The sequence below is a fragment of the Bufo bufo genome, chromosome 6 (assembly GCF_905171765.1).
Source record: "Bufo bufo chromosome 6, aBufBuf1.1, whole genome shotgun sequence".
Taxonomy (NCBI): Eukaryota; Metazoa; Chordata; class Amphibia; order Anura; family Bufonidae; genus Bufo; species Bufo bufo.
The window spans coordinates 23,506,873-23,531,842 of NC_053394.1; the positions used below are offsets into that span (position 1 = coordinate 23,506,873).

At 44.5% G+C, this 24,970-nt stretch overlaps 1 protein-coding gene across 1 annotated transcript in view; it reads right to left on the reverse strand.

Annotated features, from left to right (window-relative positions):
- Positions 1 to 1,002: 1,002 nt before the first annotated feature.
- LOC121003189 (solute carrier family 2, facilitated glucose transporter member 3-like) overlaps positions 1,003 to 24,970 on the reverse strand; it is a 29,191-nt gene continuing 5,223 nt past the window's right edge. The window contains exons 2-10 of the mRNA XM_040434827.1: positions 22,770 to 22,868; positions 20,966 to 21,126; positions 7,084 to 7,324; positions 6,742 to 6,904; positions 4,299 to 4,486; positions 4,098 to 4,202; positions 3,706 to 3,807; positions 3,008 to 3,211; positions 1,003 to 1,508 (exon numbers count right to left, since the gene is read on the reverse strand). Coding sequence (XP_040290761.1) covers positions 1,302 to 1,508; positions 3,008 to 3,211; positions 3,706 to 3,807; positions 4,098 to 4,202; positions 4,299 to 4,486; positions 6,742 to 6,904; positions 7,084 to 7,324; positions 20,966 to 21,126; positions 22,770 to 22,868 — 1,470 coding nt within the window. The 3' untranslated portion in view covers positions 1,003 to 1,301. The remainder of the gene's footprint in view (positions 1,509 to 3,007; positions 3,212 to 3,705; positions 3,808 to 4,097; positions 4,203 to 4,298; positions 4,487 to 6,741; positions 6,905 to 7,083; positions 7,325 to 20,965; positions 21,127 to 22,769; positions 22,869 to 24,970) is intronic.

The following is a 24,970-nucleotide window of genomic DNA, read 5'->3' on the forward strand; positions in this document are numbered from 1 at the left end:
AGAAATCTCACAGACATGTAATCAGCTAATCACGTCCAATCCCCCTTGAACCCCATCTCCCCGCTCATCCATCCTAAGAGACGCATGATCCGCCATTAACAAAAAGCAGACCTCTCTACCTAGACCATCCCTCCCCCTGTCCTAATCCTGCCCCCACCAGAAATACTGAGAAAAAATAACAAAAAAAATATAACACGCCACTGCTTAAAGATTATTCCGGTCCAACCAGTCCGTAACAAGAGCCGGAGTATCAAAAAAATGAGTTGCTCCATTAAAAATAAGCCGGAATTTAGCTGGATACAGGAAAGAGTACTTAATATCTTTGCCCTGTAGATGCTTTTTTACAGCTAAAAAACTCCATCTCTTTTCATGAATCTCTTTCCGGAAAGAAGAACAATTTTCTACCATTATTTAAAATAGGGGAACACTCCCTAGCCCTCTTTAGGATCACGTCTCTATCCCGAGAAACAAGAATCTTTGCCAGGAGTACCCGTGGCTGCAATCCGGGAGTTGGTTTACCCCCGGGAATCCGATGGGCCCTCTCCACTATAAATAAAGGCGAGAAGTGCTCCTTTCCAAAGTTTTCAAGGATCAAGGACTTTATCTTTCCGGCAGGATTTTTTTCTTCTGCACCCTCAGGTAGCCCCAGAATTCTCACATTAGATCGTCTCGACCTGTCTTCCAAGTCCACAACTTTTTTTTTCTAGATTATTATAATCCGTTTTCAAGATGGCAATTTCAGATTTTAAAGCTTTTGTTTCATGTTCCAGGGAGCCCACAGACTTTTCGATGGCAGTAACTCTGTCTCGTATCTTAGTTACATAGTCTCTTATTATAGACACGTCCGACTGGACTACTCACAGCTGCCATGCAATATCTTGTATCACCTTTCCATTATTTTTGACCGTGGCTAGAATCTCCACTAATGGAGAGGGGTCCACCATAGGAATATCACCATCATCTGCTCCATCCTGAAAGTGATTATCCGCTACCTCATCCGTCTTACATCCTGCTTCCCTTTTAGTACTGTCCTTGTATTTACATTTGGCGATTTCAGAAACTGGTCAATTTTTACAGGCTCGGCAGGTCTCTGTCCTATTTTAGACAATGATAAATCTGTTTTGCTTGGGGACCATTTTTTTTTTTTCTTATTTCTTTCCCTCCCCCCTTTATAGTATGGGTTTTTATCCTTAGCAAGCAAAAAAAAAAACTCTTGAGATGTCCCAGTCCATGAATGGTCTACGGAGTAAACGTTCTGTAGAGAGGAGGTAGAGCTAGAGGGACCATTGATCCTGTTGTGTTTACCCTATTGGATCCTGGGCCTTGACTCCTGTAAGTTCTACACTGTTACGCTTGGCAACAGGTTTTAAATGGCTTTTATCCTGGAAGCCCTTGGCAATTTCTTCAAATGTCCGGCCCTTTGTCTCGGGGACTTTGAAGAAAGTGAAGATGAAGAAGATAATCAACAGACCCATGAAAATGAGGAAGACATAGGGGCCACATCCGTCCTGTAGAATAAAAACAGATGGTCAGGGAGATAGAGGAAAAAATATGAAGTTGGGAGAACGTTGTCAGGAATAAGGACCACCTTATCCTTAGTTATTATAATGTTTGCAGCGACATTATATGTTTTATGGTTATATGTCGTAGTGTAAGATATTCCGGTGTGATATACATATATGTATTTATGTATTTTTATCTTCTGTATTACAAGGCCAGCAGCCGTGTTGGGGGTAATTAATTTATGAATTGGTTTAAGGCTGCATAGAGAGAGTCGAGCTGTCTGCCTCGTACCTGGGAAACAGCCAAACTGCTCCCCGGGAGGTAGTTAGCACAGAGATGCTAACGAGGATGGGACCGTTTGCTGGTCACATCTCAGGACAGGAGACTGCAGACTTTCTGGCCCCTTTTGTCAGCAGGGGGCTTCCTAACCAGAGAATGAACAATAATTTGTAGTCCTTCATAACTTGTTCAGGAGGGGGCAGATGTCTCCAAAATCCAGCTCATCACCTCTGGTATGATGGGGGCATCGCATAGACACCAGACATGGCGTATCAACTCGCCTTCATCTTTCTAAAAGAAGGATCTCCCCTTCCGAGCGTCCTGGACGTGTCGCGTTTGATATGCTAGGAGATATGAATTATGAAGAAGGGCTGGGGCCTGTATCTTCACCAGGGCAACTGGGAAAATATCTTTTGGATATTTTCACACCTGTTCCCTAGATGGCCGGGGGTGGGGGGGCAGGCTGCATGGATAATGAAGCTCGGCCCAGAGGGGCTGAGTCAGAGGTGTGAGGGAGAATCCCCCTCAGGCCTACCCTTGAAGGAAAGACATAAAAATGTAATCCCTGGGATATTTGGGTGTCACAAAGTGGGAGATACAAATAAAATTAATTTGAGCACCATTACTCTGCCCAAATATCCTGGGAGGAAAGGTCTTTTACCACATAACTGCTAATTATCGGAACTTTCTATGTTTTCTCCTTTTTATTTTACAATTGTTTGCCATTTATGTATGTCTCTTGTTAATCATTTTTTGCAACCCAGTGCTGTCCATTTTTCATACATTAAACCTAAAAGTTTGATGGTTTGTCTTGTAACCTTAAGAACCTGTTAGCTCCATGAAAAGTGTGTGTGCCGTCTGAGGCTGTATGTTGTTTTTCCGTGAGGCTTACTATAGTGTGTGTGTCTGCTTCCGAGGGGAACACTCAGGGGCGTCCTGTCGACCTCATAACGGGCAGGTGGTGGCCGCATAAGTTTCGTGTTATTGCGTGTGTGTGCTTGCAGGCTTCAGGTGGCGATTTATGCTGAGTTACGGCCCGGCGCAGGGCGTAACAGCGTGTGAGGGCGTGAGGTGAATCGGCCTGAAGGGCTTGGGCAACCCTTTTCAAGTGACGCGGTGGGCTGGTCTGGTCCCCGGTACATGACAAACGCCATTAGAGAGTATTCTTTAATTGAGTCCCAATCCACCCCATGTCCAAAAAGACTATCTGGTCTTTCCAACTTACCGCTGCATAGGGAAACAACATGCCCACTAGAAAGTTGGCTGTCCAGTTGGAGCATCCAGATACCGCCATGGCCGCTGGCCGAGGACCTTGACTGAAGAGCTCAGCTACAATGAACCAAGGAATGGGTCCTGGGCCGATCTCAAAAAAAGCCACAAACAGATAGACTGCCACGATGCTGACGTAGCTCCATCCCATGGCAATGTCCTGCAACAGAATGCAAAATGAAGACGTTACCCTTCTCCACAGGACTCTAAAGAGTCACTACATGGGGGTGGTGCTAGACTGGTGATAGCGTCATATCAATAACTATTAGTAAAGTATATGGTGATCATATTATTTGGGAGATATATCGTACTGTTATTTATTTGCTATCATAGCATTACTTTAGCGCCAAATGGGGGTAATATTTGAACACTTTCTGGTGGTATTGTGTAAACACCGTATGCTGCTATTGTTAAGGGCAGTATTATGTAAGCACAGTATGATGGGATTATTTCAGCACTTTATGGCGGTATCATGTAAGTGCTGTATGGTGCAATTATTTGAACACTGAATTATGTACTGTACTGTAGGCATGCTGCTCTTAGTTGGAGGTTGAGTCCATGCTGAGCTGGTCCCAGTGTGGGGTTCAGTGTGGGCTTCTGAACTAGAGGGCTGAATTGGCAGGAGGAAGCACAAAATCTGAGCCATGGTCTTACGATTAGTCTCAGGGCAATTGTCAATATTAGTGCAAACACGGCCATTCCACCAAGACCAACGAGGTGCAGAGTCCGACGTCCAGCGCGTTCTACAACCAAGAGCTGAAAGAGACAAGATTATGGTTCATACGTTTAAAAATTTCCTGAGTAAAAGGCAGACTGAATAATTCCACGAATCATTCTCTCATTTCAATACTATTGGGCCCATAACCTCTATGTACACCCCGGAGTACGACATAAGACAGACTCAGCAGTACCCCTTTAGATGCAGTTTTTGTATCCTATAGAAGACAACTATCGCACCATGGCCAACTGTGGAGATATTTGCATTACCCTAAAACATTAAAGTCACATTATGGAATTGCAAAATCATTGCAAACATGTATACTTACCGATACCACCGTGAAAACAGTGTTGACCACACCTGCACCAATGGTTGCATAAATTGGATTAGGGACTTTTGCTTTTGTGAAGATACTTGTGGAATAGTAAAAGACCTGCAATAAAAAAAGAAATAAATTCGGTAGGTAATAAAACACACTGAATAAAATATACAACCTCTCGCAAAGAGGACAGAAAATGAAGCTACTTACAGCATTGATGCCAGATAGCTGCTGTGAAAGCTGCAGAACGATGGAGATAATAATGGGTTGCCGATACTGTCTAGAACGGAACAGTTCTATAAAGGACACAGGTTTCTCCCGTGCCATGCGTTCACCTTCTTCCTTCATCTCTTCAATGTCAGCGGTCACATCATGAGTTCCTCGAACTTTCTGTAGAACTTTAATTCACATTGTGTAGGTTAAGCAAGTCCATATAAGATAAGAAAGGCAAAGTAAAGTTACTCTATCCAAGTCAAGTCAATAAAATGCAAGATGGGTTGTCTTCAGAAACCCAATGGAATGGAATGGACACATTGATAACCCATTCTATAAAAAAATTTGGGAAGTGAAATTTGCCACCTTTCTAAGTTCACAGTTTTGTATTTGTGGAGGTTACTCTTAGTGGAGATGCTAGAGATGGTGCAAGGGTAGTAGACACAACCATGTTCCTAGCATTGTGCGGCCATGATTTCTATTGCTGGTGGCCAAATAGGGTCAAGAAAACCTTAACATAATATTGTGTGAAGGTGCAATGACTTAGCAGGATAACCAAAGTTACATAGCCCAGCCTAACAAAATGAAATTAGTGTGCAGGCACAAATCTGCTGAAACTGCAATGCAAAATAATGCATATAATCTTGGACCTGTCACCTTGTATCAATTAATATTACTAACCCATAATGACTTTCTCACATATGGAGGAGTAAAATGTCACCATTTACAGACCTAAGTAATGTATTTGCACCAGGGCTGAAAAATTTCATGGATTATGTCAATGTTGGGTTGGAAGGAAGACCACTGATGGGTTATATGTCTACTGGGAAGAAGGTTGGGATGTCATCTCTGTCATATGAGGTCTTACTTTGGCTCAGGATAAAACAGAAATGATCAAACTACTGTGAATTATAGTTCAGTGAGAGAAGGGCCTTCAAGGAAATCTTTAAACTTTGCTTGGTAGAACACTGAAACATGTATCCCTTCTTGGACCCCGAAGGAAAAAAGAAAAGGACCATCAGATATGCACATTACCCCATACATGTTCTGACTCTAAGCTCAGTCATCATATCAGCTATAAGGATAAACAGTTCCCGATCAGCTATAGCCTTCTTTCGACAAATAAAAGCGGCCAAACTAGAGACCGAGAGATTAATTGCCAAAGAGAGTAAAACTAACCCTAAAATGTTCTTCAATTATGTAAATGTTAAAAAGTATAAATCTGAAGGTGTCGGCCCTTTAAAGAGTAATGAGGGGGGAGTCGCAGAGAGCGACGAGGAGAAAGCCAAGCAAATAAGATGCCCGTGATGAGAACATATTCCTACTACTTTACAAATCATTAGTCAGACCACACATGGAGGACTGTGTACAGTTCTGGGCTCCAGTGAACAAGGCAGACATAGCAGAGCTGGAGAGGGTCCAGAGGAGGGCAACTAAAGTAATAACTGGAATGGGGCAACTACAGTACCCTGAAAGATTATCAAAATTAGGGTTATTCACGTTAGAAAAAAGATGACTGAGAGGAGATCTAATTACTATGTATAAATATATCAGGGGTCAGTACAGAGATCTCTCCCATCATCTATTTATCCCCAGGACTGTGACTGTGACGAGGGGACATCCTCTGCGTCTGGAGGAAAGAAGGTTTGTACACAAACATAGAAAAGGATTCTTTACGGTAAGAGCAGTGAGACTATGGAGCTCTCTGCCTGAGGAGGTGGTGATGGTGAGTACAATAAAGGAATTCAGGAGGGGCCTGGATGTATTTCTGGAGTGTAATAATATTACAGGCTATAGCTACTAGAGAGGGGTCGTTGATCCAGGGAGATATTCTGATTGCCTGATTGGAGTCGGGAAGGAATTTTTTATTCCCCTAAAGTGAGGAAAATTGGCTTCTACCTCACAGGTTTTTTTTGCCTTCCTCTGGATCAACTTGCAGGATAACAGGCCAAAATGGATGGACAAATGTCTTTTTTCGGCCTTATGTACTATGTTACAATGTTTGAGCCATCACTTTCATAGGGTACAATGAGTAAACTTTGCTAAAGACTCAACCCTGGTTCATGAAGATATGGACTTTTAATTCATTAGGGCTAGTAAAACCATGAATGTATAAGGGAAGTTTGACTTTTATTGGATCATATCAAGAAAGTTACTCCTAAAAGTTAAATAGATGGCATAAGAGATAGAGAAGGTCAACACTTTAGGCAAGAATAGGACTCCTAAGCATTGAGAAGTGTTGACCATGTGTAGATAAATTGTAATTTAAGATGGATTATCCACCGTAACCACTGGATACTCAACAATAAATGTCATCCAAAAGTCGGGCAAACCATTGAATTCTTCATTTGTTCCTACCAATTTTATTGTACATAGGCACAAAATTATAGAGGTCTACTACCACCAATACTGGGACCATTGGTAATCTCATGATACTCACTCTTCTCGGCTCTTTCAGGCTCCTTCTTCATAATAAGTAGATATCGGGGACTTTTCGGGCAGAATGGTAACAGTATACACTGGATGACCGACAGGAAAACGGTGATCCCTAGTAAGAGTGGCCAGTATGTGCTAGACCCTAAGATCACTTCCAGACCAAAAATCTAAAAGAGGAGATACAAGTAAAGAAAGATAAATTATGTATTAGACCATGAGAAAGTAATGATACAATGTCCCTGTTTAGAGGCTGGGATTTATGTAGCCTAGCCCTATAGGCAGCCTGTTGATATATGCATTACTTCTCCTCAGATGACTGTATATTGTACCTCACACCATCACATACCTGTGCTATCAATATTCCCACTACGATGCCAAGCTGGTTTAGTGTCCCCAGAGCTCCTCGGTAAGCAGTGGGTGCCAGCTCTCCAATATACATAGGTACCAGACCAGTGCAGAATCCAGAGAAAATCCCAATGATGAATCTCCCAATAATAAGCATCTCAAAGGACCAAGCAATCTTCGAGAGAGCCATAAGCGCTCCTCCTACCAGGGCGGCGACATTGACCAACAGCATGGAATTCCTCCTGACAAAGAGAATTAGTTCTTACTGGTTAAATATATAGATCTAGGTAATCAACTGGAACTGCAGCTAGTCATAAACAATGAGGAACGTATTTGGCACTGAAATGCGTTTGAAGTTTCACACTTCATTGCGTCAGAGGCATAGGCCAGTTGGTCTTGAAATGTTCTTCATTATTCTGAAAACTGAACCTGGTTATGCTACTATGCCTGGGGGAAGGGTCAACTGGTACCAAACACGATGCAGTGTAATGGGACTGGAGATGGTCTTGTTCTTATACCTAGGGCATTGGTTGGTTGGCTTCAAAATGTGTTGAAATCTGCTGAAATTGGAAGCTGGTCATGTTATTAAGCAGTTCACACCAAATCATGTTGCATTGGAACTGGATATATAGATAGGTTAGATAGTCCTCAAATGCCCTGTGGCCTATTGGAACTGAAGCTGATTATGATGCTATGCTCAGTGGAAGGGTCAATTAGCACTAAAACCTGATGCAGTCTAATGGGAGTAGAAATGCTAATTTCTCATACCTAAGGCATAGGTCACCTGACCTCGAAATGTATTGTAATCTACCTGAACTGAAGCTGGACATGTAGAGAGGTCAACTGACACCAAATGATGTGATAATCTACTGGAACTGGCTATGGTGACATCATTGTACTGCAAGCCTAGGTTAGTTGGTGCTGAAATGCAAGGCAACCTACTGGAACTGAATCTCGTCATATTACTATGGGGAGGTATAATTTGGCATCAAAGCATAATGCAGTGCAATAGGACAGGAGATGGTCGTGTTATTATACCTAAGACATAGGTGAGTTGACCTTAAAATGTGAAGTAATCTACTGGAACTGAAGCTTTAACACCTATCTTAAGCATGGGCAAAAATAACACCCTTGCTCCGGCCTATGCCCAAAATATCTGACACCAAAAGTAGCAGCCAGAGTCGTATACGCATTTATAAATAGATCTTTATTATAACACAATGATTAAACACAATAATTAAAATAAACATAAAACCACAATTAATCGCATTAAAAAAATCTCGAATATTTGAAATTACGAATATATATAACTATATTCAAAATATTCGTGAATTTTCAAAGTACCTATATTCGCAATAAAAATTCACAATTTGAATATTCGTGATCAAAACTAATTCACATTGTGGTACAATTGTTCAGGTAGTGGGACTCCTACAATCATAAAGCCTATGCACTAAGTGAAAGGGCTGCCAAAAATTACAAGAAACCGGCACTACAATACACCCTTTATTACACATAAAGGAGGGCATCATACACACCCTTGAAAAATTATGATTGATGGTGACCCTCAAAAACATTAGGGGCGAGGGCCTGTTGCTGAGCTGACCATCTAAAACATTATGGGTGAGGGCCTGCTGCCGAGCTGACCATCTAAAACATTATGGGTGAGGGCCTGCTGCCGAGATGACCATCTAAAAAATTAGGGGTGAGAGTCTCCTGCTGAGCTGACCCTCTAAAACATTAGGGGCGAAATCAGGGTGAGGGTGCTGGTGGAGTGTCATGAAACTGCCCTTGGAAAGTGTTGCCCTGCCCCTGTTGGAACTGCTGTGTGTTCCCCTCGTCTCCCCTCCTCGGTTGCCCAAGGAACTACGGACTCTGCAGCCAGCGTTGTCAGATGGAAATTTTTCGAGCAATTTTTCCACAAGGACCTTCTGGTATTGCACCATTTTGCTCGTCCTTTTCACCACAGGAATGAGAGATGATAAGTTCTCTTTGTAGCGGGGGTCGAGAAGGGTGAACAACCAGTAATTGGCGTTGGCCAAAATGCGTACAACGCGAGGGTCATGGGAAAGGCAGCATAACATAAAGTCAGCCATGTGTGCCAGAGTCCCAACAGACAAGACTTCGCTGCCGTCATCAGGAGGATGACTCTTAATCTCCTCATCCTCTTCCTCCTCTTCTGCCCATCTACGCTCAGGGCTGTTGCAAGGATTTTTGCCACCCTAGGCAAAAGCTAATTTTGCCGTCCCCTTGACTCCGCCCATTGACCACACCCCTTTACCCGCCCCTTTTTCATCCACCTATTGCATGCAACATTTAACTATGGTCGTGTACCCTGTGCCAGTCTATGGTCATGTACCCTGTGCCAGTCTGACTATGGTCGCGTACCCTGTGCCAGTCTGACTATGGTCATGTATATATAATATCCAGTGGTAGGTTGTGGTGGCTCACTAGCAAGTAGTTAAGGTATGGTGCTGCTAGCTTATATAGAGGGAATCACCCCACCCTCTCTTAAAAGGGAAATGTAGTAATAGAATAATGAGCGAGCACTCATACACTTGGCAACCAGATTGACATATGAAGAAAATATTTATTAAATCCCCATAAAATACAAGTAATAAAATTTATAAGAACAATGTAGCAATAATATACAACATTACAGTCACATATATTGTGGTAGATATGATCAACACTATATTCATATGACTCAATAGTGTCGATAAATTCAATAGTATATATCACACCAAAAAACTTCAAGTATATGCTGTTATTTGGGAAGAGGGGGTATTATCTTCTAGCGCTCTATCCCAATTTGGGAAACTGAATGTCACTGAAAATGTTGTAGGTGTATTCACTGGGAGCGCAATATGTTCATAAAGTGTCCACAGGAATCCTGATAATGTGAGAAGTCTCTTATAGCTGATCCTTTTAAGGTCGATATGAGCTTTGAATCGAAGAAAACTTTAAATCGATATTTGGCTTACCGTCTAGCGTCTGCTGTCTCCCTATTGCTTCAATGGAGCTTTAAATATTTGCCGGCTTATTCAGTCGCTCCATACAGCAAGCTGGTTTGGATTTCGCGGGAGTTCCAAAGATCGCGGGAGTTGCCACTCTGTTCCGCAATTTCCTTTGGTGCAGCTTTCAACGATAAGAATAGTTAATCCTTTACTGTAGAGATTTTCTTCTGTATGGCCATACAGTGTTATCGAGGCTTTTCAATGCAGGTACATCACTTGTTTCACCATACGCGTTACGGGTAGATTCGGGTAGAGGAAGGGAGAGTGAATTTACCCGTAACGCGTATGGTGAAACAAGTGATGTACCTGCATTGAAAAGTCTCCGATAATACTGTATGGCCATACAGAAGAAAATCTCTACAGTAAAGGATTAACTACTCTTATCGTCGAAAGCTGCACCAAAGGAAATTGCGGAACAGAGTGGTAACTCCCGCGATCTTTGGAACTCCCGCGAAATCCAAACCAGCTTGCTGTATGGAGCGACTGAATAAGCCGGCAAATATTTAAAGCTCAATTGAAGCAATAGGGAGACAGCAGACGCTAGACGGTAAGCCAAACATCGATTTAAAGTTTTCTTCAATTCAAAGCTCATATCGACCTTAAAAGGATATGCTATAAGAGACTTCTCACATTATCAGGATTCCTGTGGACACTTTATGAACATATTGCGCTCCCAGTGAATACACCTACAACATTTTCAGTGACATTCAGTTTCCCAAATTGGGATAGAGCACTAGAAGATAATACCCCCTCTTTCCCAAATAACAGCATATACTTGAAGTTTTTTTGGTGTGATATATACTATTGAATTTATCGACACTATTGAGTCATATGAATATAGTGTCGATCATATCTACCACAATATATGTGACTGTAATGTTGTATATTATTGCTACATTGTTCTTATAAATTTTATTACTTGTATTTTATGGGGATTTAATAAATATTTTCTGCATATGTCAATCTGGTTGCCAAGTGTATGAGTGCTCGCTCATTACTCTATTACTATATATAATATCCAGCCATTGTCTGCCACCTAGTACCATCCCAGTGATGCCAATCACTGTGCGCTGTTCAGCAGGTTGGCACACCAAACACGAGCAGTGCAACCTATTCACTGCCAGGCGCCATTCAGCCACTGTCTGAAATCCTGTGCCACCAGGGCAACACAAAACAATATGCCTTGTGCCCTCTGCCAGTCTGGCACTGTCCTGAACCCTGTACCATTCATAGCCCTTTAGACAGCCTGTGCCACCTATTATGCTCCATGTGCCACTGCTGGGCACCCTGTGCCAGTCAGAATCTATGGCCCCTAGTCAAGCAGCAGGTGTGCCCTGACCCCTGTACACAAGTGTGTGCCACCCTGCTGCCAGTCACTGTCCTGCAGCCTCTGACACCCTAGTGCAGGTTGTCAGAGTGCGGTTGCCAGGGGTGCTCACCAGGTTCTGCTCCTCGCTGTGCTCCAGGTCCACATTGTCTTGGCTCTTGCCAAGATCATGTGTCTTCGGCGCGTGATCCCGCAAGACCCACCTCTGGAGGTCACTGGTCTCACGGGATTGCGCGCCCGAAGTCAGGGCCAGTGCAAGGATTTTTGTCAACACAAGCGAATCTACATTCTGCCCCCCCCCCCATCATTTCACATTTCTGCCCCTCATGATTCATGTCCATTTTTTGCCCCCCCCAATCATTTCACATTTCTGCTTCTCACAATTCATGTCCATTTTTTGCCCCCCCCCATCATTTCACATTTCTGCCCCTCATGATTCATGTCCATTTCTTCCCCCTCCCCCATCATTCACATTTCTGCCCCTCATGATTCATGTCCATTTCTAGCCCCCCCATGTGCTAATATCATAGTGCTATCCTCTCCCCCTGCCCCCTAATGTGCCAGTATCAAGTGCCTCTCTCCTCCCCCTCCATGTGCCAGTATCATGGCGCCAATAGCCCCCCTCCCCCGTGGCAGTAAAGTAACAGTCCGGTATTTAAAAAAAAAAAAAAACACTTTTAGACTTACCTCCATGTTAGCCTGTGTTCCCACCAGCCTCTTGTGTTGAAGATTTGGTGCTCGTGTTCTTATTTAGCCTGTCTTTCAGAAAAGTTTATGCTGGGATTCGAACCCATGACCTTCTGTATATCAGAGGCAAGGTATTTACCCACACAGCTATAAGAGCTGTATAGCCAGTTACTTAAAAAAAAGTATAAGACTTCTACTGTAGATAACTTTGATACCTAGTGTACATCCATACACATGACAGCTGCCCCAGTACACTGTGTATGGATGTAGCAGAGCTGGGTGTGTTGGGGCAGCTGTGATGTGTATGAATGTACACTAGGTATCAAAGTTACCTACAGTAGAAGTCTTATATTTTTTTTTTTTTTTTTTAAGTGACTGGCTATACAGCTCTCATAGCTGTGTGGGTAAATACTTTGCATCTGATGTGAAAGGTCGTGAGTTCGAATATCAGGAGAAACTTTTCTGAATGACAGGCTAAATGAGATTTAAATACACCAGCTGTGTGTCAGCTGCGTGCCCAAAGTGACTGAACAAAGCTGCGTGTTCGCTCTGCCCGAAGTGACTGAACAAACTCATGCCCGGGCAGGCTTGCACTCGCAGCGCATCTGGCCGGCAAGTACAGGAACCAAAGGGAGTCAAAGAGATGATGTCAGATGGATCACAAGTAGGGGGCGGGGCGCAGGCGGCGGCTGGGTGCTACTGCTTGGGATTCGGACTCCAGAGTGTCGGCGCCCCCAGGCAGATAGTGCGCTCTACGCAGTGGCCTACTCTGCTTATGGGTGGCGCCGGCCCTGTCTACGCTGTACAGATGGAATAAACCTGCTATGGGTACTACCCTCTGTAGCAGAGGCAACCATCTCCTGCTCCTCCTCCACCTCTGCCTCATCATCATCCAATTCGCGCTGAGAAGACGAACTGAGGGTGGTCTGGCTATCACCCTATGTACTGTCCTCCCCAATTTCCACCTCTTCCACATGCAAAGCGTCCGCCTTTATTGTGAGAAGTGAGCGTTTCAGTAGACACAGAAGTGGGATGGTGACGCTGATAATAGCATTATCTCCGCTCACCATCTGTGTTGATTCCTCAAAGTTGCGTAAAACCTCACAGAGGTCAGACATCCATGCCCAATCCTCACTTTTGACGAGCGAAAGCTGACTAAAAAGGCGACAACCATGGTGCAGCTGGTATTCAACTACTGCACTCTGCTGCTCACAAAGCCTGGAAAACATGTGGAATGTGGAGTTCCAGCATGTGCTCACGTCACACAACTGTCGGTGAGCTGGCAATTGCATACGCTGCTGCAGCGTTGCCAGCCCGGCGGCAACTGTAGATGACTTTTGGAAATGGGCACACACGCGGCGCACCTTCACCAGTAGCTCAGGCAAATTGGGGTAGGTTTTGAGAAACTGCTGAACCACTAAGTGGAACACGTGGGCTAGGCATGGTATGTGTGTGAGCTTGCCGAGCTCCAAGGCCGCCACCAAGTTACGGCCATTATCAGATATAACCATGCCTGGTTGTAGGTTCAGTGGCGAGAGCCACAGCTCAGTCTGGTCCCTTATCCCCTGCCACAGCTCTGCGGAGGTGTGCTGTTTGTCACCTAAGCAGATCAGTTTAAGCTCGGCCTGTTGCCGCTTCCCCACTACCCTGATAGAATTAGGCCCACAATCCTTGGCGTCGGTAGCACCTGTGCCATCCCAGGGTACGACTCGCTCCCGGCCTCCACAACATTCATCCAGTGTGCCGTCAGGGAAATGTAGCGTCCCTGGCCAAAAGCACTTGTTCATGTGTCAGTCGTTAAGTGGACCTTCCCAATAACTGGGTCGGTCAGGGCACGGGTGACGTTACGGGACACATGCTGGTGTAAGGCGGGGACGGCACACCGGGCAAAATAGTGGCGGCTGGGGACTGAGTAACAAGGAACAGCTGCCGCCATCAGGCTGTGGAAGGCCTCAGTGTGCACAAGCCTAAATGGCAACATTTCCAGGGCCAGCAATTTGGAAAGGTGCGCATTTAGTGCTTTGGCCTGTGGGTGGGTGGCTGGGTATTTGTGCTTTTGTTCAAAGGCCTGGGGTATGGACATCTGTACGCTGCGGTGGGACACATAAGTGGATGTGCTAGCTGATGGTGCTTGCGAAAGTCCAGGTGCAGGGCGGGAGGCATCCGGGGATGCGTCTTGGACAGGGGATTGGGCAGCACGTAATACAGGAGAAGAGGAGGCAGTGTTGTGACCCCCAGACACTTATTGGGGACCCAGGCGTTTGGCCCACCTATTAGGGTGCTTTGATGCCATGTGGCAGATCATGCTGGTGGTGGTGAGGTTGCTAGTGTTCACTCCCCGGCTCATTTTGGTACAGCACAGGTTGCAGATGACAATTATTTTATTGTCCGCACTTTCCTCAAAAAAGCACCAGACTGCGGAACACCTACCCCTTGGCAAGGGAGATTTCCGCAAGTGGGTGCTCCGGGGAACAGTTGCGGGCCTGTTTGGTGTGGCCCGCCTTCTCCCTTTTGCCACTCCACTTCCTCTTCCAGCCTGCGGTGCTACGGATCCCTCCCCCTCTGTACTGCTGTCCTCGCTTGGATTGAGTCAGTGATTTCATCGTCCATCACCTCCTCTTCCGCTTCCTCACTCTGGTCATCCTCCTGACTTGTTGACCTAACAACACCCTCAGTTATTGACAACTGTGTCTCATCCTCATCATCAACCTCTTGAGACAGTAATTGCCGTTGACTTATTGGCAACTGTGTCTCATCATCATCATCATCCACCTTGTGAAACACTACTTGCCGTTCCCCACCGCCATCTTCTTGTGGATGCTCAAGAATTTGGGAATCAGGGCACAAGATCTCATGTCTCCCTTCAAGTGGGCTTGGCGAGAGGCCCAAATTAAGGAATGGCGATGAAAAGAGCTCCTTGGAATATCAGAGTGTGGGATCACTTGTTTGCAAAGACTCTCCATGGTGGGAGGAAGGAGGATCAGGGTGAGGATTGTGTTGAGCAGACTCTTGGCTACTGAGACTGGACTTTGTGGAAGACAGGGTGGTGCTTAACCGACTGGAAGTATTATCTGCTGCAATCCAACCGACCACCTGGTTGCACTGGTCTGACTTTGAGAGTGGTGTCCTGCGCTGCCCTGCACATGAAGCTAGGTATCATGGATGAGTGTGTTTCTTGTGCTCTGTCAGCAGGCACAGTTTCACCGCGCCCAGGGCCATGGCCTCTGCGTGCACCATCAGCAGCACGGCCACTTCCCGTCCCTTACAGCTCGCCTTGAGCATATTAAATGGTATATATGCTTGCAATTATGTCACACATACAGTAGCGCCGTTTTTTTAAGTGTATGCGCAAATAAAGTACAGTCAATGTCACAGATATTTGGGATGCAGAAACGTTATACAGGAGATGTAGCGCAGGTAATGTCACTGTCCGCAGCGTCTACGGAAAAAGTACACTGGATGTCACAGATATTTTTAGGCTGATCACACGTTACAAAGAAAAAGACACAAATGCAATGGCGCTCTGCAACCAGCATTCTGCCCTGCCTCTATGCTGGATGAGGCATTGGTGTACATTTTGGCCAAAGCGTAATAAGCCACTCACCACGTCAAGGTCGCCTCTATGGAGTGGTCCCTAACACTAGTTCCTACCTGTTTGTGGGCCATGACAGCCACACAAAGTCCAGGGAGCGCAGGTACAGCATGCACGCCAAGCACACTCTGCTTTTGACCCCGTCCGGTGCCATTACTTCAGGGAGATCATGTCAAACAAATCTTATAGATTTTTTTGACTGGGTGACTAAAATAATAGACGGTGGAGGTGCAGTAGACATCGCATATCTAGATTTTAGTAAGGCTTTTGACACTGTCCCACATAGAAGACTTATCAATAAACTGCAGTCATTGAGCATGGACTCCCATATTGTTGAGTGGATTAGGCAGTGGCTGAGGGACAGACAGCAGAGGGTTGTAGTCAATGGAGAACATTCAAAACAAGGTCATGTTACCAGTGGGGTTCCACAGGGATCTGTACTGGGACCGATTTTGTTTAATATCTTCATAAGTGATATTGCAAAAGGCCTCGATGGTAAGGTTTGTCTTTTTGCTGATGACACAAAGATATGTAACAGGGTTGATGTTCCTGGAGGGAAACGCCAAATGGAAAAGGATTTAGGAAAACTAGAAGAATGGTCAGAACTCTGGCAACTGAAATTTAATGTGCATAAGTGCAAGATAATGCACCTGGGGCGTAAAAACCCAAGGGCAGAATATAGAATATTTGACACAGTCCTGACCTCAGTATCTGAGGAAAGGGATTTAGGAGTAATTATTTCAGAAGACTTAAAGGTGGGAAGATAATGTAATAGGGCAGCAGAATGCTTGGATGTATAGGGAGAGGTATAAGCAGTAGAAAGAGTGAAGTGCTTATGCCGCTGTACAGAACACTGGTGAGACCTCACTTGGAGTATTGTGCGCAGTACTGGAGGCCATATCTCCAGAAGGATATAGATACTCTAGAGAGAGTTCAGAGAAGAGCTACTAAACTGGTACATGGATTGCAGGATAAAACTTACCAGGAAAGGTTAAAGGACCTTAATATGTATAGCTTGGAAGAAAGAAAAGACAGAGGGGATATGATAGAAACTGCTAAATACATAAAGGGAATCAACTCGGTAAAGGAGGAGAGCATATTTAAAAGAAGAAAAACTGCTACAAGAGGACATTGTTTTAAATTAGAGGGGCAAAGGTTTAAAAGTAATATCAGGAAGTATTACTTTACTGAGAGAGTAGTGGATGCATGGAATAGCCTTCCTGCAGAAGTGGTAGCTGCAAATACAGTGACGGAGTTTAAGCATGCATGGGATAGGTATAAGGCTATCCTTCATATAAGATAGGGCCAGGGACTATTCATAGTATTCAGTATATTGGGCAGACTAGATGGGCCAAATGGTTCTTATCTGCCGACACATTCTAGGTTTCTATGTTTCTATTACAGCTTTCATCGGATCCAGAGATGCAAGTACCAACATGCATGCTGAGCCCACTATATACTTCTCCTGGAGCCAAATGGCTACTGGTAGGCGCTATATATGCAGACTCAGTTTTATACTGACTTTAAAACCAGCCTGACTGGTCAGGTGTGCATGACTGCATGGAGATCGCCACGCCTCCAATATATACTACAAAGAAAAAATGTGGGGGATTCAATCAGCACAACCATGTATGCAGGTGCACATTACTATGGCGAAATACATATACAAAGAAAAAGATCACACATTACACAGGAGATGTAGCGCAGATAATGTCGCTGTGTGCAGCGGCCAAACAATTGCACGTAATTTAGCGCAGGTTGCACTAAAAATATATATTGCTGCCAGACACAACAATAGTCTTTAAAAGGACTTTTGGGTCTCTAACACCAACCCTGCCTAACAAAAAAATAAAATTCAATTCCCTACACTATCTGTTCCTTCTTCAGCACAGCTCTCCCTGACTAAGACTGAGCCGAACCACGCATCATCGGGTGCTTTATAGCACCCGATGACGCGTTCCGGACAGCCAATCACTGTAATGCTAGTAACCAACATGGCTACAGCATTATGGTGAGTGGCAGTACTTACCCGCACGTTTATTGACTGCGTAGCAGCCAATAAACGTGCGGGGAGGAGACATTAAATCCAGAGGCATCCTGCTCATACTGCTGCATGGCGCTCTCTCTAGCTAACAAGCTGTGCAACTGTGCGGACAGCACATTATCAGAGTAGGTTTTGAATCCCTTAATACAAGCAACATTGTTTCCATTCATTAACAGCAATCAGAGAAACACAAAATATCTTAGAACATTTCAGAACGTTTTATTATATAGTCATTAAATGGGGTTTTAGCACAAATAATATAAATGGCATATCCATAATTCAGGTGTCACTGCCGGGAACCCCAACAATGAAGGGAATGGAGTATATATAGATGGCAGTCTAGACCCTGGATATAGATGGCAGTCTAGACCCTGGATATAGATGGCAGTCTAGACCCTGGATATAGATGGCAGTCTAGACCCTGGATATAGATGGCAGTCTAGACCCTGGATATAGATGGCAGTCTAGACCCTAGATATAGATGGCAGTCTAGACCCTGGATATACAGTAGATGGCAGTGTAACCTCTGATACAGATGGCAGTCTAGACCCTGGTTATAGATGGCAGTCTAAACCCTGGATATAGATGGCAGTCTAGACCCTGGATATAGATGGCAGTCTAGATCCTGGATACAGATGGCAGTCTAGACCCTGGATATAGATGGCAGTCTAGACCCTGGATATAGATGGCAGTCTAGACCCTGGATACAGATGGCAGTCTAGACCCTGGATATAGATGGCAGTCTATACCCTGGATTTAGATGGCAGTCTAGACCCTGGATATAGATGGCAGTCTAGACCCTGGATATAGATGGCAGTCTAGACCCTGGATATAGATGGCAGTCTAGACCCTGGATATAGATGGCAGTCTAGACCCTAGATATAGATGGCAGTCTAGACCCTGGATATACAGTAGATGGCAGTGTAACCTCTGATACAGATGGCAGTCTAGACCCTGGTTATAGATGGCAGTCTAAACCCTGGATATAGATGGCAGTCTAGACCCTGGATATAGATGGCAGTCTAGATCCTGGATACAGATGGCAGTCTAGACCCTGGATATAGATGGCAGTCTAGACCCTGGATATAGATGGCAGTCTAGACCCTGGATACAGATGGCAGTCTAGACCCTGGATATAGATGGCAGTCTATACCCTGGATTTAGATGGCAGTCTAGACCCTGGATATAGATGGCAGTCTAGACCCTGGATATAGATGGCAGTGTAACCTCTGATACAGGTGGCAGTCTAGACCCTGGATATAGATGGCAGTCTAAACCCTGGATATAGATGGCAGTCTAGATCCTGGATACAGATGGCAGTCTAGACCCTGGATATAGATGGCAGTCTAAACCCTGGATATAGATGGCAGTCTAGATCCTGTATATAGATGGCAGTCTAGATCCTGTATATAGATGGTAGTCTAGACCCTGGATATAGATGGCAGTCTAGACCCTGGATATAGATGGCAGTCTAGACCCTGGATATAGATGGCAGTCTAGACCCTGGATATAGATGGCAGTCTAGACCCTGGATATAGATGGCAGTCTAGACCCTGGATATAGATGGCAGTCTAGACCCTGGATATAGATGGCAGTCTAGACCCTGGATATAGATGGCAGTTATAACCACTGGATATAGATGGCAGTCTAGTCCCTGGATATAGATGGCAGTCTAGACCCTGGATATACAGTAGATGGCAGTGTAACCTCTGATACAGATGGCAGTCTAGACCCTGGATATAGATGGCAGTCTAGACCCTAGATATAGATGGCAGTCTAGACCCTGGATATACAGTAGATGGCAGTGTAACCTCTGGTACAGATGGCAGTCTAGACCCTGGTTATAGGTGTCAGTCTAAACCCTGGATATAGATGGCAGTCTAGATCCTGGATACAGATGGCAGTCTAGACCCTGGATATAGATGGCAATCTAGACTCTAGATATAGATGGCAGTCTAGACCCTGGATATAGATGGCAGTCTAGAACCTAGATATAGATGGCAGTCTGGACCCTGGATATAGATGGCAGTCTAGACCCTGGATATAGATGGCAGTTGTAACCACTGGATATAGATGGCAGTCTAGTCCCTGGATATAGATGGCAGTCTAGACCCTGGATATAGATGGCAGTCTGGACCCTGGATATAGATGGCAGTCTAGACCCTGGATATAGATGGCAGTCTAGACTCTAGATATAGATGGCAGTCTAGACCCTGGATATAGATGGCAGTCTAGAACCTAGATATAGATGGCAGTCTGGACCCTGGATATAGATGGCAGTCTGGACCCTGGATATAGATGGCAGTGTAACCACTGGATATAGATGGCAGTCTAGACCCTGGATATAGATGGCAGTCTAGACCCTGGATATAGATGGCGGTGTAACCTCTGATACAGATGGTGATCTAGACCCTAGATATAGATGCAGCGTAACCTCTGATACAGATGGTGATCTAGACCCTAGATATAGATAGCAGTGTAACCACTCTACATAGATGGCAGTCTAACCTCAGTCTGGAGATAAATGGCAGTCTAACCTCGACATATAGATGGAAATCTAACCCCTGGATACAGACGGAGGTCTAACTTCTCGATATACTGTACACGGCTGTCTAACCTCTGGACATAGATGACGGTCTAACCTCTGGAGAGAGATGATGATCTGACTTCTGGACATAGATGACGGTCTAACCTCTGATATAGATAGCGGTCTAACCTCTGCATATAGATGACAGTTTAGACTCTAGATATATACAGCAGTGTAACCTCTGATATAGATGGCGGTCTAACCTTTGCATATAGATAGCGGTCTAACCTCTGATATAGATGGCGGTGTTACCGTTGGCTATAGATTATTCATACCTGTCTTGATCTTGTCCAGCTAACACATCTGGATGGCTCGCTACAAGAGACGGCTCTGATACACTGTAACAAGCCCTGCAGCTGTGCCAGTTGTTATGATTAGGCCAGTACTATTTCTTAATGAGAATAATTCCACAACACAGGGCGGTAGAGAGGAACCATACCGCCACCAGCTAGCCTCCTTCATAAAATGCAAAACGTATGCTAGCACACCGCCAACAGGTTAGCACTAGGAGCAGTTATACCAATCATAATGTCGCACATGGACATACATTTAGAGAATTACTCGAAAAGCCATAAAACCTGCCCCAATACGCTCCTGGTGACCTCACAGTAACAGCATCACGCTCTCACCTGCCAAAGCGGTTTGCAAAGAATCCAACAGAGAGAGATCCACACATTCCCCCGACGGAAAATATGGCCACGGAGAGCGACCACAGGGAGGTGAGCATGGCTGGCGACATGGGTGTATTGTAGCGGTGGATGTAGGTGTCATTATAGAAGGACCTGATGATCTGTGATTAACAAAGAAAATACAGTTGGCTGCCATGTTACCGTCAACATCAGCTTGCTGATGGTTTCCAAGGAAGAAACGTTTACCAGAGGCTAATACATAAAATGAGCTACATCACATCCTATGCTCCAGTCACATCCAGAGCTGCAGACCAGTGATTACGTTTTTTGTGAGGCAAGGTTTTTGTTTTGGCACTGTTTTTATTTTTTACAACATTCATCTGACAGGGTAGATCATGTGCTATTTTTATAGAGCAGGTTGTTACGGATGCAATGATATCAAATATGTCTACTTTCTTTGTTTGTTTCAGTTTTACATAATAAAGCATTTTTTAACAAAAATTATGTTTTTGTGTCTCCATTTTCTGAACGCCATATTTTTTTTATTTTTCTGCCCATCGTCTTGTGCAGGGGCTCGTTTTTTGCAGGAAGATTTGAAGTTTTTATTGGTACCATTTTTGGGTGCATATGATTTTTTGATCATTCACTATAACACTTTATGAGGCAAGGTGACCAAAAAATTGGTTGTTTTAGCACAGTTTGTATTTATTTATTTTTACAGCGTTCATGTGACAGTTTTATAGAGCAGATCGTTACGGACGTGGTGATACCTAATATGTATACTTTTTCTTATTTATTAAAGTTTTACACAATAATAGCATTTTTGAAACCAAAAAAATGATGTTTTAGTGTCTCCATAGTCTGAGAGCCATAGCTTTTTTATTTTTTGACCGATTGTCTTAGTTAGGATCTCATTTTTTGCAGGATGAAGTGACAGTTTGATTGGTACTATTTTGTGGAACATACGCCTTTTTGATCGCTTGGTGTTGCACTTTTTGTGATGTAAGGTGACAAAAATAGCTTTTTTTCACACAGTTTTTATATATTTTTTATGGTGTTTATCGGAATGGGTGGATCATTTGATATGTTTATAGAGCCGACCATCACGGACGCGGCGATACCAAATATGTTTATTTTATTTAAGTTTTTTCTGTTTTTAAAATTTTGTTTTAATTCCTTACTTGGGGAATTTTTTATTTTTTTACATGTGAAACATTTTTTTATTTTAACACTTTATTTTTATTTTTTTTATTTTACACTTTGTGTCCCCCATAAGGTCATACAAGACCTTTGGGGGACATTTAACTTCACTTTTTTTTTTTTCCATTACTGATTTCTCCTGTAACTGGGGCTGACATAGTAGCCCCAGTTACAGGGGAAATACATCCCCCCAGAGAGGCTGTACAGTGGTATACAGCACAGGATGTAATATTACTGTACATGCCATTCTATATGTTTTACTTATACAAGCTATTTGTATTCTTGTAGTTTTACCAATCAAATACTCCTGTTTTGCCAATAAACAAGTTAGACTACAAAGAACAGTCCTCTTATTTGGAAGACTGTTATCTTATTTGGAAGATTTGGTTTATGCTGAATGTCAGACTGCACACTGTGTGAACGTGTATGAAGAAAGAACAAATTCTTTCCGCAGCTTGAGACTGCACATCAGGAGATATTCCCCTCCCATAAAAATATAACTTTTTTCCTTCTTTCTTATGCACAAGAGAAGCAAAACTTTGCTAAAATGACTTGTTTCTCAGAATTGTGATCTGCATGACCCTGCTGGACACATTCACGTCACCTGTTCGGGAGCGTTGATCACTCCTGTGTTGTATCCAAACTGCAGGGATCCAATGGCCGCCACCAGTACGGAGAAGGCCAGGGAACACGTCAGACCTCCCTGCAGAGAGACATAAGAGACAAATAATCAGTGCCTAATCCTATAAGGATCCATTTACTGGTTTTATATTTTCAGTAATTTTTTTCTTTTTACTGCCGATTTCACGTACATTCAATCAAATATTTATGGATTGTCCTTTACTTGCAATGAAAAGTTATAAAACTTCCTAATATAATGTATGTCTTATGTCCTCACGAGCTCTGCTTGCTGTCAATGAATGGACATTAGTACATTATAGTTAGAGATGAGCAAATCGAAGTTGACGAAGTGCAATTCGATCCGAATTTCAGGAAAAATTAGATTCGCACCAAATCCGAATTTCCTCACACTTCGTGGTAACGAATCGCATATTTTCCTAAAATAGCTGCTGCACGTGTGAGGACATGAAGTAAGGTACTCTAGGAAGGTGGGATCACCCATAATGCCATGCAAGCAGCCAATCAGCAGCCAGCCAGCCCTGTGATGTCACAGCCCTACAAATAGCCTCAGCCACCTTAGATTCTGCCATCTACCAGTGTACTTGGTGCAGGGAGAGACGTCAGCAGGCGCTAGGGACAGTGCTAGGAAAGACTTCATTGTGCTAAAAAAACGATTTACAAGTTCAGGGAAAGCAGGGCCGGCGCCACCCATAAGCAGAGTAGGCCACCGCGTAGAGCGCACTCTTGCTTGGGGCGCCGACACTCTGGAGTCTGGCTGCCACAGGCGTTACAAGGTGGGTGACACCAGTCTGATGGGGTGTCACCCGCCGGACCCAAGTTCCCAACACCACTAGCACCCGCCCCCTTGTACTTGTGTCGCTGATCTGATCCTGTACTTGCTGGCTGCGCGGGCATGAGTTCAGTCACTTCGGCGCGCAATCCTGCGAGACCCGTGACCTCCCGAGGTGGGTCTCACTGAACTTAACTGAACTCTTGCTCGCGCAGCCGGCAAGTACAGACTGTGCAGGATCAGCAACACAAGTACGGGGGGGGGGGCAAACTACATAATTGAGGGAAGTCTGGGGGCAAATCACATAATGTGGGGCAGTGTGGGGGCAAATCACATAATGTGGGGCAGTGTGGGGGCAAATCACATAATGTGGGGCAGTGTGGGGGCAAGTCACATAATGTGGGGCAGTGTGGGGGCAAATCACATAATGTGGGGCAGTGTGGGGGCAAGTCACATAATGTGGGGCAGTGTCGGGGGCAAATTAATTAATGTGGGGCAGTGTAGGGGGCAAATTACTTAATGTGGGGCAGTGTAGAGGGGAATATTACTTAATGTGGGGCAGTGTGGGGGGGAAATTACATAATGTGAGGCAGTGTAGGGGGCATATTACTTAATGTGAGGCAGTGTAGGGGGCATATTACTTAATGTGGGGCAGTGTAGGGGGCATATTACATAATGTGGGGCAGTGTGGGGGCAAATTACTTAATGTGGGGCAGTGTAGAGGGGAATATTACTTAATGTGGGGCAGTGTGGGGGGGAAATTACATAATGTGAGGCAGTGTAGGGGGCAAATTACTTAATGTGGGGCAGTGTGGGGGCAAATCACATAATGTGGGGCAGTGTGGGGGGAAAATTACATAATGTGAGGCAGTGTAGGGGGCATATTACTTAATGTGGGGCAGTGTGGGGGGCAGTATTACTTAATGTGGGGCAGTGTGGGGGGCATATTACTTAATGTGGGGCAGTGTGGGGGGCATATTACTTAATGTGGGGCAGTGTGGGGGGCATATTACTTAATGTGGGGCAGTGTGGGGGGCAGTATTACTTAATGTGAGGCAGTGTGGGGGGCAGTATTACTTAATGTGGGGCAGTGTGGGGGGCAGTATTACTTAATGTGGGGCAGTGTGGGGGGCATATTACTTAATGTGGGGCAGTGTGGGGGGCATATTACTTAATGTGGGGCAGTGTGGGGGGCATATTACTTAATGTGGGGCAGTGTGGGGGCAGTATTACTTAATGTGAGGCAGTGTGGGGGGCAGTATTACTTAATGTGAGGCAGTGTGGGGGGCATATTACTTAATGTGAGGCAGTGTGGGGGGCAGTATTACTTAATGTGAGGCAGTGTGGGGGGCATATTACTTAATGTGGGGCAGTGTGGGGGGTAGTATTACTTA